The sequence below is a fragment of the Chanos chanos genome, chromosome 2 (genome assembly GCF_902362185.1).
Source record: "Chanos chanos chromosome 2, fChaCha1.1, whole genome shotgun sequence".
Taxonomy (NCBI): domain Eukaryota; kingdom Metazoa; phylum Chordata; class Actinopteri; order Gonorynchiformes; family Chanidae; genus Chanos; species Chanos chanos.
This window is the reverse complement of record NC_044496.1, coordinates 53,486,049-53,503,079: the sequence shown is the minus strand read 5'-3', so window position 1 is coordinate 53,503,079 and position 17,031 is coordinate 53,486,049. Positions and strand designations below refer to the sequence as shown.

The 17,031-nt window shown below is 44.7% G+C and overlaps 1 protein-coding gene across 1 annotated transcript in view; it reads right to left on the bottom strand.

Annotated features, from left to right (window-relative positions):
• atp11c (ATPase phospholipid transporting 11C (ATP11C blood group)) overlaps positions 1–15,234 on the bottom strand; it is a 43,695-nt gene extending 28,461 nt beyond the window's left edge. The window contains exon 1 of the mRNA XM_030764901.1: positions 14,740–15,234. Coding sequence (XP_030620761.1) covers positions 14,740–14,766 — 27 coding nt within the window. The 5' untranslated portion in view covers positions 14,767–15,234. The remainder of the gene's footprint in view (positions 1–14,739) is intronic.
• Between the last annotated feature and the right edge of the window lie 1,797 nt (positions 15,235–17,031).

Here is a 17,031-nt window from a genome sequence, read left to right as displayed (position 1 = left end):
TCTGGGAAGGCAGTATTAACGGTACTGGGCACGGAGGAGGGAAATTCCCCCCACCCTCCCCCCTCCGAAAATTGCCTTCTCCACCCACGGACGACCAAGGGGCTGGTTGACTCACAAAGAGAGATTATGGGTGGTCTCATACTCTCCCATCCTCTCTGAGTCTCTCTCTGCCCTGTCTCAAAGACGAGTCGCTCTGTCACTGCGTCTCAGCCGACGCTTTCAGCGGCGCTTCTCCACACTTCTCCTCCAGCTCCTCTCTTTCACCCCATCCCCCAGACGCATCCGCCAGCCACACCGGAGGGAGCAAAGAGAGAACAAGGGCCCGCGCTATTTTGGCTGATGTGAATAATTCAACCTGTGAGGATGACGAGGGGGTCTGATGGGATGCTAACACACACACACACACACACACACACGCACACGCACACGCACACACAATCCAGGAGAAGAGCCCAGGTTGGCTTCTTTACACCTCTATACAGACACCTGAGAGAGATGGCAGAGGGCCGAGCCCAACCCAGGCCTGGCCGCTGCAGTCTTTACCTGCTTAGACACAGCAGGCAGGGGAGTGACGGAGGGGGTTCACATAGCCCAAGTGTGCTACGGCTTCCGAACAATATCTCAACCCCTATAAATCAGACATGGCCATCGGCCGTTCAGAACAATCCATTTTCAAAGAAATAACATGGGAGCTCTTTCATAAATCAGTCAAGCTAAACGCATTACGTGTGTAATATACAGGTTGACGGCTTTTATGAGCATTCTAGAGCAATGTAAGCAGTTACTGTACATATGTCAAAGTGAATCTGTCGGAGTTCAGAAGAACTGATGTGAAAACATGAACCTATAAAAATAAAAATTAAAAAAAAAACAGGTTCTGTAAGGGTCTGACACAAATATTATTGTTGGCTACAATGTAACCAGGATATTTCGTTGGCTGAAACCAAGTGATTACTGTCAACAACAATTAGCCTAAGTGAGGAGATGTAAAAAAAAAAGAAAAAAAAAAAAAGAAAGAAAATACAGTTTCTTTCTCTTTCTCTCTTTTTCTCCGTGAAGCTCAGTCTGTTCTTCCCCCTCTGGATCTGCCTCACACGCACTTTTTCTTTTTTCCCCGGTAAACATTCGCAGATGCCGCAGTTCCAGGATCCTCCAATTGGGAAGAGCCCAGGAATTACATAAGGCTCTGTTGAGCATGGCTGCTCTTCACACGTCGGCGCGGTGGTCGTATGCGCTAATCCGCCGGACGCTCGGGCGCTTCGCCGGAGCCCGACGGACGCGACGGACCGCCGGAGACCAGAGGGGGGGGGGGGGGGGGGGAGGTGTGAAAAGACGGAAGAATGGGAACACGCTCCACAGATGGAGAGGAAGCACGCCTCCATTTTTCTCTCACGACATGTTCTCTTAAAAAATAAATTAATAAATTAAAACACACACACACACACGCCACGCCGCGCCGCGCCAAGTCAAAGAAGAAGCACACTCCATTTCACATAGAAATGAACTGCGGACGAAAGAACTGGAGTCTGTGTTAGAGAAACAAACCAAAACATAAGCTATTCACGTAAGGGATGAAATTTTAAGCATTCAAATGAAAAAAGACAGAAAACACTGTCAAGAGTCAGGGGTGTACATCACGGTCAACGCCATGGTCGCAAGTTTTCTGTTGGTTGCTTCATCTTACACTTCTCTGACAGGCTGGCACGGTTATAACGAGGGAAATTTCACCGAGAACCATCAGGATCGAGCTCCCACGAGAACAAAATACCTAATAACAAAAGACGCAACACAATCTCGCTTTTTGGGGGTTTTTTTTTCCCATGCGAGTATTTTTTCTCTAATTACAAAACATTCCCAGGCTGAATTAGCTTACACAATATCAAAGATTACGTAGCTAAACCAAGCATATTCATGCCTGCTTGCCTCAACATGTCCAAAACCTCACATGAAGAAAGACAAAATATGTAAGGGAAAGTGAGAGTTCACTTTCAGTGCAAAACAAAACAAAAACAAACCTCAAAAAAAAAAGAGGGGAAAAAAAGAAAGAAAAAGAATAGCAGCGCTCTGTCCGTCGCGTTTTGCTGAATTTCAGTTGAAATATGGGCTCATTTTATATTGAGACATGGACAGAGGAGAACTGGGCCCATCAACTCTCACACGATTTTTTCAGGGGGGGAAAAAAAAAGTTCTTACTCACTCTCTCCCCTCTCTACCCCCCCCCCCCCCCCCACCTTCCCTTTTCTCTGAACAAAAGTCATTAACCACACGACCACTGTCCTAAGAGCAGAGACTCAAGGTTACAGCGTCACGCTGTAGACACGGACAGGCCTCCCTGTAAATCGGACAGACAGACAACAGACGGAACTTTAAAAGCAGCTGTGTTTCGTAACAGTTGAGACGTCGACAAAGACCGTTAGCGGCATATAAATCAGAGTAGAAGAAAAGAAACGGCACATTCTAAAAAGGAAGCCGGTCTATAAGAAGGCCTTTTTGGGGAGGGGGGGTGATAAGAACAGCATTGCTGAATAGTCATTGATTTTGAAGGGAATTCAGAGTTAAATATAATGAGGGTCACACTGCAGGGCTCTGATTCATTTTTGCACAGTGACGTGATTGCAATACTCATTTGGTAACAGTACGTTCAAGGCCAAACAACAGAGAGAGACTAATGTAAAGAGAAGTAGAACAGACAGGATTATCTTTGCCTTGGGGTCAAAAGTCACGGTGTGCAGCTCGACCCCCAATAATGGAAGACTGGGGCGCACGGACGGGTGGGCTGGTGTGTGTGTTTGGGGGGGGGGGGGTGTAAACTGAATGCTATGGTGAATTTCTATTGGATGGAAATGCACTGGTTGCAAACAGAAGAGGGAGATCAATAACGCAAACAGAGTTTACTCAATTGAGACAAGATCCAATTGCTATGGGATAAGGAGAACATTAGGGAATTGAGTAAACCAGCGCATTACAATATTAGATTAGGCTTTAAAGAAATTATGTTCACATAGTAGAAAAGGAGGGGAAAAAAAATACACGCATGCACGCACACACACAGACAGACAGACAGACACACACACACACACAAGCAAAGCACTGGTACCAGGAACGACGGTTTGCAATGCGATTTAAACCACATAATGCCACATTCAGGCTACGTCAGAGACGCGGCCGCGGCTTAGCACGGAACACATTGACAAGCCGCTCCCGTCTGAGACCCCACGCGCTCTGACACTCATCTCTGTCGCGATGAGATCACCGAGAAAGCAGGGGACGCGCGAATACGCTTAACGTCTGGTCTTCCCCCACTGGATTGGTTGGAACTGCCCGGAGCTGGAAGACCACAGTAAAGTCATCTGTTCTCTAAAGCGTCTGAACAACGCTACCAATGTAATGTCCTAACACATTGGGGTAGACCTCATACCGTCTGTCTACAAACGTCACATGTATCTTAAATGACCACAATGACATGACATGACGGAACCAAACGCAATAAACACTGCAAAGCCCTTTGTTTTGCTCTTGTCAATTTCCCACATGTGATTGCAAAATTTTTGACGCAAAAAGAAATCAAAAAAGTTGAAACGGTGATTACTAGAAGGCTCTTGAAACTGGTAATGAAAAATAAGGAAAGGCTTGAGGATTTTGTAAGGGTAGGGGCATGTGGGGGGGGGGGGGGGTCTCAACTTTTGATGAAGCAGTTTTACAGAATGATGCATGGAGTCTGTGTTGAGTTATGGACTGAGAAATAGATTGTGATTTTCTTTTCCTTCATAAGCACTTTTTAAATGGACCGCTGGACAAAACACACCACACAATAACTTCTGAAGGCTGCAGCAGGGGCAGTTAAGGGCATAAAAGAAGAAACAAGCCGAAAAAAAAACAACATTTGTCATCAGGTAATTTATATATAAAAGGTCTACATAGTGCAGAATGTTATGTCATTTAATTATTCATTCAACAATCAAATTCTAATCTCTGCAGTAATGCCAAATATATGATGTGTGTCAACCAAAACTTGCAGATGTAGGCTTTTGTAGATATAATTTACTTCAACGATTTTCTGCAGTCTTAGTAACAATTTGGTCCTGTACTTAAGACTGTGGAATTTATACAACACAATATCGGCAAGCTCCCAAGAGAGCAAATCAAGTACAATATCCATCAACCCTTGCTAAAATAATATCGCAGTGTCTTATGCATTGGGGTAAGAAGACAAGATGCAGCAAGGGAAGAAACTGCCGGAATAAAGGAGACAGCTGAGTAAATGAGCCATGCAAAGTATACTAAGGGCAGGTGCTTCCTGAATTCACTGAGTAATTATCATTCCATTGCGATTAGGGTCACATGCACAAAATGCTGAGTATGTCCAATTGCCTGGTTTTTTTTTTGTTTTTTTTTTTAGCTTCCATGGCATGAGGAACTTGCTGATGTTCCACATGAAGAAGTGAGGTGTGATCTTCTGGTCTGGTAAGAGCCTCAGCGACCAAGGCCGCTCACTTTTGCTGACTTTTTAACAAGAAAAAGCGGCTGCCGTATGAGGTCGGAATGGAAGTCCTCATGACCGGAACATCTTACTCTTTGCCCGCGATCCCCGCACGCTGGTTTGAGATGCAGTTTAAAAAAAACATGAATAACTCTGAATCAGCTAACTGAAAATATCAGCTCAGGACGTGAAAACGCAGTTTCATCAATGACCTGCAAAAAAAACAACAAAAAAACAAACAAAAAAAACCAAACAAAAAACAACCTGAGAGAAGGAGCATTGTAGAGAGGTTGTGGTACTAAAAATTCACCCTTTTTCTTTTTTACATCTGAAAGTGCACATTTGTAAATGAAGGGATGGAAAGGAAACAGGTAGGGGTCTACTGAAGCCACAGGGTCAAATGAGTCATCCTTCACTCTCTTCACAACTATCGGGATGGGGGTGGGGTGTATACACAGCATATACCAGGCAGAATACCAACAAAACAAAACCGAACTGCAGACCCAGTACCCGGCTTCCCACAGGGAAAGGCTCTGGCAACGGCGTTTAGGTACGGCAGCGTTTTGGCCCTCTGAACCCCTTTAGAGGACAAGGTAACCGCCAATAAATACTAAACCACTCTGAGTCATCACCTTCCCTATGTCTGTCCATACTGAAGTGGTCTCTCTGAGGAAAAAAAACAACCGCATGGTTCAGTGAGCGTGAAAACAACGCAAACCGTACGGAGTGACCGTCTCTCCAGGATCCTTTTCCAGTTAAACACTTCGGGAAGACGGCTCATGAGATCACATTTTCCACCGCCATCGACAAAACATCCAAACAATGGAAAATTTCACCGAGAAAATGGAGTCACATCAATTTTATTCCAGACATTTCTAAAATCTTTGCCAAGGTGCAGCGAAGTTCTTCTGGTACCTCCTGGAGGCCATCTGTTCAGACACTTGATGTGGGTATTTTGGTTTATTGTGACAGTTAACAGTGTGTTTTCTATTTTAAATAATGACCAACTTTCATGATTTGATGGTCTTTGTACAACATAAACAAACACACTAACAATGAATTTGAAAGTAACGCGGCACTGGAATGCAAAACATTACTTTCAGAATTACAGCATATAGTACAACTTCTGAATTTCCTGTTCTGCTACCAATGGAAAAAAAAAAAAGCTTACAGGTGTTTTTTTTTTAGGGAATTTCTATTATACTTCCTTCTTGTCAGGAGAGACACAGACAAAACCACTCATTTTATTTGGTGGTAACATATGGAGATCTGGCCTTGCCTCCAGTACTCTCTGGTTGACCACAAGGTGCTTCACCTTTTCCCGAAAATCCAGTTGGCACGGAGCCACAGCTGTAAACGAAAACAGACAGACAAGCAGGTGACACAGAGTGTTACAGTCATGCAGCACTCTGTATCGCCAACAGCTTGTATGAGTCTCTCTGAAGACAAGAAACAAAAGGGCTCTAGGCAAGTCAAGCTGCTGTAACACACACACAGACACACACACACTCACTGCACTTCTGAGAACAGCAGTTTAACGCCGAAGAATCAAAGTTAAACTGACAGCAAACAAGTGAGTAGGCCCAAGACAAGTGTGATAGAGGGAGAGGACAATAAGCCCCGAAACACATCTCAAAGTGGACGTCAGCTGTGATCAGTCTATCCAACTCTGACAAATGACTACCTAAAAACTAGCTCTTTCAGCAAGAGACCGCCAATGTCGTCCTTCACAGTGTCAGACACAAGAGCACTATGAAGCACACACAAACATTAGACAGGATTTGCTTTGCTTTGAATGGTGCTTTGCATACTCTGGATAGCGACAAAGCGTTGGTTGAGCAGACGGCTATGGTGGGAGTCTTCGGTTGCCGCAGCAACAGTCCTGCTGTTTCAATGAAAAGAATATCGTGTGATTAAGAACACAGAGACGGGAACGTAAGCACAGAGCGATGTCGGCTCAAAATAACTTGCGCGTTATGAAGCACTACAATAGACAATAGGTGATTCTTTTTTATTGAGGCCTCGAAACATCAAAGGGACGCGTGAATTCAGAACAACACTGAAAGAACACGGTGAACCGGCCGGCTCCTCACCGCAAACACTCACCGTCACTACATCACGTTACCTGCGGCGCGGCATCCAAAGGGCAAACGAGGTTCGGCTCAAACGACTTGTTTACGTAAAACCAACCGCATTCACTGCGGCCGCTGCACAACTCTGTAAAGAGGTCAAGAGAATGAAACGACAGTCTAACGAGAGGGTACTTTTGGTGTTTTAGGCTAATGATGAAATTGTTGCGTGTACTTAGAAATGTGTTCCGTGTCTAAATGACAGCGTAGCACAATCAGAATAGTATACGCTTAAAGCTGACGTGAGGCGGGAATCATTTATCGGGTCTTTTAAACATTAACTGCAAGTGTCAACATTAAAAAAAAATCACCGTATCTCGTTGATGGGCAAAAAAGCAAACAAAACGTAACGCACAACTAACTCTCTTTGATAAAACGAGTTTTAAAACGCGGACACACTCTCACAGGCACATCAGTAACATAACATGTCGCAGAAATCTTATCTAACTTGCTATCAAAACATTCTTGGGAAGCACCCTGTTTTGTTTATTTTTCAGCCAAGTGTGTTTTCAATGTGCGTTTAGGTTCACTACATGAATAATGTCTAACGGTGCAAAACTAGGGCAGAGGGTTGTTAAACAATGTTGTGAAACTCGTTAATGTGACGTGAGAAAGCAATTTAGGTTACAACTCAAAGAAGAAAGGCTTTTAAATTATATCCAACTTTAGAAAGGATAATGACAAAGCAAATATTACGGCAAGCCTGTTTAGAAAAAAACCCCCAAAAACCCTAGAGTCAACCTTGTATCAGCGGACGGCCTTGACATCTGCAAAGCAAATGCATCAACAAGGACAGAGTTTCAAAAGGGCACCAGACAGACATAAGAGGTAAACAGAGCTTGAAGAGGAGCCTCTAACAGCTATAGGGTGTAAAGCACTAGTTTTCTTCATGGCTCTCTTCATTTCCTTGTTTTAATCTCATTTTACATCACAACGCAACATTCACACGCCAGCAGCAAATAATACATTCCCCTCTGTAATCATTTCCAAACTCAAACTTTCAAGAGTCAAGACAGAGAAGTCAGAGAACAGAGAAGTCAGAAATCCGGCGACTCTCTCTCAGGTGAAAACAGCAGTTGTCCCTAACCCTAAAAAAAAAAAAAGGTCTGACGATTGTCTGTTGCAAAACTGCACGCGATTTACATTTTCTGTTCTCCATCATACGTGCGGACAGGACAGGGTAGCACAAATAGAGTATTTATAGTATGGTTTGGGGGGGAGGAGTGGGCATGACTTCAGAACTGTGAAGAGCTGGTGTCAAACAGAGAAAGCTTATTGTTAGAGCCACAACGCTGCAGCTGCTGGGAGACACAATCTGTCCTACAGCCTGGCCTATATACACGCGCTGTTTCCTTCCCAAACCAGGCAGAGCAGAGCAGAGCAGAGCAGCTCTGCCCCACATGACCAAGCTAAAGCGCTCGTGCACGCTGGAGACAGCAATGTTCCACCTGAAGAATTTCAACAAAAATGAGAAGAGGAACTTTGGTTTTTGTTTTGTTTGTGTGTGTGTGTGTGTGTGTGTGTGTGTGTGTGTGTGTATGGGGGGGGGGGGGGGGGGGGGGCAGAAACACAAATCAGTCTTAAATTGTCATTGGTTTTTGAAACTTATTTTATATAGATGTGTCTATTCTTTATACGTGTTTCAGCATCTTCTCAAAGCTCGCGTGTGCACGCAGAGAGAGAGAGGGAGAGAGAGAAGGTGACGGAGGCTAGCGAAGGAGGACGTGGAAAAACGCAGCGCGCAGAAAACAACAAGCAGAAGTGAGAACCACAGGAAGTTTTCTGCCACGTTGACCAATAGCCACGATGGTGATTGCATTTAGACATGACTGGCCACAAAAAAAAACTCTGCACTCTAATCAAATACGGTCAGCCCTAACACGCCAAACGCATACACATCAGCAAAAGCATTACGTTAATGAAGGCTGATTCTGACGTATCAGCTGACTTATCTCACGAGTCATAATCTCGATCGCAAAAAACCCAAGAGCCCATATGTGGTATCTCTAGCATAATATATTTAGCGGCAAGTGGCTGAACTTTTTTTCCGGCAGGTTTTCCGTTTCAGTTTTAACTTTCACCCTTCAGTTCATACACGACTAAATTATGGACTCTGAAGAAAGTTCAGTCTGTTTACATCACGAGCTTGTTCCAGTTTCTCCCGCTGGATGAAAACATGAAGGATTACATGAGTATGTCTCATGGGCAGGAGTGAGAAACAGCTCATCTTCTCACTTAAAAGAGGGAAATAACTCCAAATATTCAAAAATAACATCACAAACCCGTTGCTCTGTGATTCATTATTAAAAGGAAGCATGTTTTGTAGACAAGGATCTCATAGAAGAAAAAGAAAATGATACTGCTGGCTGGATGAGAGATCAGTGAAGGGTTTTAATGCTGAGGCAACGGTTCAAGTGATGTCCTCAAAGTGTGTGTGTGTGTGTGTGTGTGTGTGTGTGCCAGTGCATATGTCAGCGCATGTAACTAGCTTGGCTGTGGTCTGGCTTTCATCTTATAGCCACATAAGAGGAAGAGAGAGAGAGTGATGGGAAGAGAGAGAAAGAGAGAGAGAGCGAGAGAGAGTGTGTGTGTGTGGTTGTGGGGGGAAGGGTTACTTGATACATCACAAGATATTTGCATCTAAATGCTGAAAGGCTTTAAAAAACAAACAAACAAACAAAAAAAACCCACTACACCTCAGCTCTTGCACTCCTGATGTCATTATCTGCCCAGTACCCGACGAGCTATTCCGACTGCGATTACTGCTCAATGAATCTTCCAAAGCTGCATTTGAGGAGAAAGTGGCAGAAAGCTAGCACGGTCAAAAGATGGGCCTCTGTGCTAAGGCAGCGGATGGTCTCAACCACTGGGTCGCATTCTCGCTTACAGTCATTCGTGACTAGAGTAAAGAGTCTCGTTCCTTTCCTCTTCAGCGAGTGATGCCGAGTATCTGAGCTCCGTAGGGGCTCATCAGAATCTGTTATTTAACTGAGGCTCGCGTACGCACGCACGCACATCCGTCTGCCAGTCTGTGCTCCGTTTGTCCACCCGGTACGAAACCCAAGACGTGTTTGAGTCTTGAGACGCTTGCTTGCTTGCTTGGGCATAAAGTACTATTTCAGGTGAAGTGGTAAAAGCGATAGTGGAACCCCGCATCACGAAATGTCTCACCTGACTCCCTTTGCTTCAGTACGCTCACACTCTTTCTTTTTCTCTCCCTGCCCCCCCCCCCACTCTCTCTCTCACACACACACACACAAGCACACCTTTCAACATTCTTTTCACATCTGAGTGCGAGTGCTCTCTGGGTAAGGCTGGAAGCTGAACCGTGTCACAGGGAATCACGGGATGAGGCTTCATAAATATATGGATGACTGGAATGCATTTTAAGTGCCGCTAGACCGCCGGCGCTACGTTGGTTGGAAGAGGAGGGGCGTCGTAAGGAAGAATTTAAAATAAATGAGTGCGTTGAATTATTTAGAGATACAAACTGAGAATTCACCGACGCTTTTAGACAGAGATGGAAAAGGCTTCATTGCACCCGCTGCACCCTGACCTCCACCCATCTTCATCCACCCACCCACTCACTCACTCACTGTTTCCATCTGTGTCTGAAAAGCCTGTCCATTACAGCACTGGAGGAGACTGCAAAGGAAAAAAAAAAGTAGGCTACAACCGGCGAAGCCCTGCATCCGCTTCCAACTCCTTCCCGCGCCTTCTCCGCATCCTGTTTTGCAGTCTTGCTAGCGATCTCGCAGGGCGGTGCGGACGAACGCGGGGTGGATGGCTTTTCATTACGGGGAGCCGCGGCGTGGCCAGACAAGCGAGAGGAAAGAAGCCGGCGTAAGCATTTCTGTCCGCTAAGGCCGGCTTCGCGGGGGAAGGGACAAGACAAATGGCGGCAGAAGGAAGCGCGGCCCTAATCGATACGCGGCTCTCTTGATGAAACCGCGCCGATAAATCACGCACTCAGACGGGCCCCCACCACGGACAGTGGCCCCCCCTGCGCGCGCGCCCCTCTCCCCCCCCCCACACACACGCACGCAAACCCATTTCTCACCCCAAACTATGTCCAGCATGCTGCGCTGCCTAACGACAGCACCCTAAATCGGTCTGACTTTCATCTCCAACAGGTGGTCTGTCCCGTTAAAGGGTTCTTCCGTTGGTACGGTGACGGACAGCCCTAAGCGCGAGGGGGAGCGACTGGAAACAGAGCCGAGCGTCAAGCGCTATCCGGGCGACGTTTCCGCGTGCTTCAGATAAAACAAAGCAATTGTTCAGGGTTTGTTTTAGTGTTTGGACAGCAGGAACCGAGGTACACAGGCCGTTTCTTGCTGGGGGTGTAATCTGTATCTCATTAAAGACTGCAGAAAGCCTATCGCAATAGACTATACTCAGGCTCACACTTAATGCCACAATCTGCGAAAACCACAGAGCGACAAACGGTTCCTATTATTCAGGCTGTCCCGAAACAGAAGAGCGCGCTAATGCGTACCGCCTATGTGTGTTTAGACTTAACGGTAGACTCTCTTCCAAAACATTTACCAAGTTAGGAAAACCAAAAACCACATGAAAGCCCTCTAAACATAACTCAACCCAAAAAACAAACAATAACAAAACACAGTAGCGCAGCAATGCGGCTATAATAGAACACATTCAGTTTCATCGTGGAACCAATAGAAAAAGAAAGGAGGGCACACAGAATGAGCGACAGGCTGGCCGTAAGAAGGGTCACGGGGCGGCGGCGGCGGCGGGGGGGGGGGGCGGGGGGGGTGTTTGGCGGTGAGACGTTCGGTCGTACGAGGAAAAACGGGAAAAGCCCTGCGAGTAGCCTACCCACGGTGGTTTGAGAACAACAGTCTCTCTCAGCGGGTCGTCTCCAGCCCTCTAGCCGTACTGTCTGTGTTTGACATGCACACCTACGCAGCTCGGATACTCCACAACAACACAACCCGCGAGCAAAGCGCCGCTTATTAGCAATAAGGTCACAGCACAGAGGAATCAGCTATGTGGAGCAGGTGGATGTCAAACAGTTTTTTTTTTTTTTTTATTATTATTTTTTTTAACTTTCTTTCACGCCAATGGATGCGATTGGGGGGGGGGGGAGCCCCCCCAAAAAAACAGGCATGCTGTACTTTAAGTTATTAAGAGAAAAAAAACCCAGAGAAGGACGCACTTCACAGTAAAACATCAGAGATGGGACCAAAACCCCATTACTAGATTGGTGAAAAAGATTACAGGGGAGGAAAAAAACGAGAAGGGGGAAATGCCTTCCCACACATCAAACGTTTGCAGTTTTCTGTTTTTTTGGGGGGGGTTTTTTTGGTGTGAGCGACTGTTAGTTAACAGTCATGTGCTGAACCTGGCCAGCTCCGCCTTCACATCTCCTCAGGGGTTCACTTCAAACAACTGCACCGGTCCCCAGGAAGACAGCACAGGCTAAACTAAAACTTCCTGGCAATTTCTGATTCCCCCAGCTTGTTACCTGTATCTTAAACCGTGTGAAAAGAGGGACAAAGCGGTATACTCAAGCTTAAAAACCTCCAAAGGCTGTTACACACACACAACCCCCCCCCCCCCCCGATTCCCAATATCTGCCGCAAAAACAAGATCAACCTTGAGAAAAAGAGAAAGAGAGAAAGAGAGAGAGAAAGAGACAGAAAGAAAGAGAGAGAGAGAGAGAGAGAGGGGAAGAGAGAGAGAGAGAGAGAGAGAGAGATTTGACGGAATGGTAATGCAGCTCATCCCTGAAAATGCCCATATTAGAATGCCTAGTAAACCAGTAGAGTCCAAGGAAATGCATCAATCTCTCTGTTAAACATTCAGCCTTGCCCAAACAAATACCAAAGGAGCACTCACGTTTACACCAGATTACACCTGTGAGCAATTTGCTCGCCACCAACAGGGGAACGAAGCACCACAGCAAGCATTTTCCCCATTTTTCCTCCATATGCCCGCTTTGCAGAGGGGGGAAAAAACCAAAAAAAAAAAAAGATGACTAATTTGGATACAAGAGGTTGTTTCAGGAGAGAAACGCCTTGAGTTCACACAGTGACACTCGATTTGAGTATGTGGGGGCAGGGAAGGGGGAATGGGGGGGTTCCGAAACAGACCACTATCGCATTTTCGTCAGAACTCCTCCTCACGTAAGACGCCAGCGGCTAGGAGAGCTTGAGAGCACATCAAAGGCTGCCGTGTGATTTCGCATTCCTGTCAGAGCATTACAACCTCTGGAGCTTCCCTGCCTGAGGCCTTGACGCCACACTCTCCTAAAGCCATATTTAATGAGTTTCTCAATACACACAGTGGATTTAGTGGCAAGACACAACGCAAGAGTTAGGTGAAGCAGAAGATTCCTCCTCGGAGCATGGGTACGGACCACGACTTTCCTGCCCCACTCCCCCCCCCCCCCAACCCTTCCGTGCTGGAGCTCTACCCTCTCAAAGTGTGCCCAGTGGTTGCCATGGGTGAACTGAGGCCAGGTAGGCTGCGATAACAGCACCAGTCTGTATCAATGACCGAGCAGCTGGCCCACACAAATGTTATTTATGACTCACACACACACAAATATGGGAGTCAACAGGATTTGAAGCAGGGGAAAAATATGCTGACCTGGGAGATATGAGAAAGAAAAGCAGTAAAGAGGGTTGGGGCTGTATAATTATTTTATTGCTTTTTACAGGCTAGTATCTATACAGCTCACGCTGTCTGTCGCAAGAGGATTTTCCCCTAATAGCGCCAACAGGTTACTGTAGCATAATTCTATAAAGATGCAATAAAAGAACTCAGCGTGAAAATCAGGCATGTTTGCACCAGCGCTACCAGTGAATGAGGCATCAATCAAAACTTCAACCATTAACTGCAGCTATCCATTTTGAAAGGATGGCGAGGACACTCATTAAACTGGTTATGGGCAAATGGCACTGACCAAAGGGAAGAGAAGAGACACCTGTTCATCAGGGCTAGAAAACGGGGCCAAGCTAGACGCAAACAGTGTTCCTCCCTCATCGCGGATCTTGTACAATGCTTCAAGTTTCATTCACACCTTGGAAACACAAATAACCAAAACCAAGATATGCAGACGGATAACCGACAAACACAGAAGTCCCTCCATTGTGTTAGAATGCTGAGTATGCAAATTTAGACCATTTGGTTAGTAAATGTAAACACAAAAGTAGAGAGTGAAAACAAAACTAGGGACTGGATTGGATAAAAACTTGTTCACCTTTAAAGAGAAAGTTCTAGTTGACGTGGAAGTGCTGGCTGCTTCTGACAAGCCAGCCTGCAAACAGTGGCTGGCACAGTGACGTTAGTGTCTTAGCAGTGGAGAAACAGTCCGCTTCATCACAAAGCAAAACATAACACTATGATTTCACAACTTCACTGTGAGCCGATGTGATAATAAACGATGCAACTAACTGGAACAGACTGCATGCACGTTGTATAATGAGCCCAAATAAAGCTGAATTCTTTGTGGGGTCCGCGACTATAGTGGAGACCATTAGGAGATTAATTATTGGATTCAAGCAAAACTCCTAAGGGGCTTAGTTTGCAAGACTGTGGTATTATTTGATTAACGTTGGTTGGAATGCAGTTTTCGCTCTCTGGCAAGTCCATTTCAATGCACTGGCTAAAATTAACTTGCCACAAAACGTCAACTCTTACAAAACTCAAACTTCACACAATTAAAAACGCATTACCTAAAGGAAACGGTCCCATTTTCGACTTGGCAACGTGTTCTTCATACCAATAATGTAGCTGCTGAAGCTAGCTACCAGGAAGTTAGCACGCTACACTGCTGAGTGGATGATTCCTACACCAATTCCCTTGCTTACTGTTCAGTGGAAAGGAAACTCTTGAGATCTTGAGGTACTGAGAATTGGACACTTAGCGACGATTAGCTACATACATGACAACAAAAAGGGTAAAAATGGTATTATCGCAACCGACATCAAACGTAAGTTTAACTACTTGGTTAAATCTGACACAATTAGCAATTCAGGGCATATCCAAGACCAATCTTGCTTTCCTCTCATCAGTCTTTAGCCAATACTGCTAGATTCCTACCAGGCAGAGCGAAGTACAAAACACAGCGAGCCAAGCGTGCGTAGCTCTCTGGGAGATACCTACCAAGCGATTCAGCCTCCTTCGTAGCATGTCTTTTCTTCTGTCTTCTTTGGTATCTGAAGACACTATTGAACTGCAGTTCCTTTTGTTTCAGCCAACTACAGGCTGGTTGAGCTTCAGTGATGAGTAACTTTGCATGTATGGCGGTAAATAAGCTTGATAACTAGCTATCTATTTTCTACCCTATTCCTCCAAGCTATATGGAATGCGGCAATGAAGCTACATTGTTTCCATTTTATTTGAATTCTCTCCCACCGAACCATTCGCATTCTCCTGTCTAAGTATTTTCCGCGTTGCGGTGAGCGGGTTTTAGTCGTGGCTCCCCATGCGCTGGGCTGATGTGATCAGCGGCATCCTGTACTATGCCCTGTTGCTGTGTCTCTAGGATTGATGAGTCGCATCCGTAACCACTTAACTAAACAGAGCGCGTGTGACAGACACCGGCTAACAAAAAGTAACTTCAATTTCGATGGATAAATAGGTCTCACTCATTTGCCGCCGCCCCCTCTTTCCACCAGCTCCCTGTCAAACAAATTTTACTCTACCCTGTCTAAACGAGAGTCCCTACGCTGGCAAGCACCGCCCAATTAGGGTATTGTGACTGGTGTTATGTGGGTAATGTAGTTTTTTTTGGGAAGCAAGCGCAAAAAAAAAAAAAAAAAAGATCTTGACGGTGAATTTTCTCTGACAATTTGAGAGTTCAAGTTCGTTCATGCTTACATAATTGCATGCTCAAACATCAAAACTTTTACATCAAAAGAAAATGGTTCGCTGCTGTGTTTTTTCTGTCGTTGTTGTCTGATGATAATGCTATAAAAATGGAAAAAAAAATCTTGATTTTAATACAGCTCAATCCAGTTATTTAGTCTCATGTGTACATCCGTCGTCAACGTACATCCACATGCAATGACTGTGAGGACATGATCAGCCACTTACGTGACTAAGCGCTAAAGTCACGTGAATGCCACTGAAAACAAATCTTCCTTGATTCCAGCTCCAACAGTCGTGATGTGCCACTTTTCTGGAAGATAAAAGAATGGTCAGAACGCTGTGATTGAAAATCTAAATCAAATTCACAGCCTTTTTGAGTAAACTTGACTTTTGAATCCCATTAAACTTCGGGCCTAACCTCTCAGTTATTTGTTTTATCATTTTAATTTGACCTAACTGTCATTACTAGGTGTACATGGAATGGAGTGGAATCTTTTTCAACATAAAATGAGCTATTGTGTGTAGGGATTATATATTACTTTATGATGAACATCTTCTGTGAAGAGGTGATTTCCATTAAATTCATCCTCAAAAGAGTATTGGTATCCAAAAGACAACCCACAGTGATTATTTTAACATTACATGAACTATAAGTGACTGTTTTGTCATTCCAGACTAAATTTAAATCCTTCACCAGACAAAACATCGAAGTTTTTCTAATTTTGTGACAGCACTAACAAAATCGCTGCAATGATTTTTCTGAAACATGTGAAAACAAAAGAGGGGAAAAAAGAACATTAGAGTCAAAAGATTCGTCTGTTTAAGAAAAGCCTTTTAACAATCGATCCATCTGATAAGACAGCTGTCATAGATGTCTCTTTTTTCCCTTTTCAACTTAGAATGTCTTAGTGTCTTAGAGTCTGTGTAGGCTATATGCTTACAAGGCGCATTGCCGCAAAGATTTTGGCATTCTGAGCCAGGAATCGTTTGTAATATTTTTGACTTAAGCGCCCCCTTGTGACATTTTATAACCACTGTTTCTTTTCGTTTTATCTCGGTTCGCATAGCCCGTCTCAGCAGAAAAGCGAAGGAAAGCTGACTGCGTTTCAGTATGCGAAGAGGATGATTACACTGGATTGCATTATTTAAAACACAATAATGAGTGACATCATTATCACGCCGCTCTCACAGACCCTAAGGCATGGGAAAGAATAAATTATTAAAACCGGGAATGATGTCGTTTCAGCTGAGGCTTACAAATGGCTTGACTTTCAGTTTCAAACTGTCATTGAGTAACCTAAAATATCATTTACAAAAATATCACATATTGTTTTCAACGGTTTCCATTTCTTTACCAGACACAGTTCTCCAGTGTATTGTTCATGTCAGTGAAAAAAAATAATAACACCATATTTCATGCTTTTGTATGTTTAATAAGTGCGTAGCAGTGCGTAAATTACACTCGTTCGTTGCCGAAGTTACGGAAACCATCTGGAGTCAGAAGCGCTTTGTAGAGTAAGCTAAGCATCAGAAATGTAGGGATTTGACGAATCTGGACATTTGAATTCACACAACTGTAGAGCT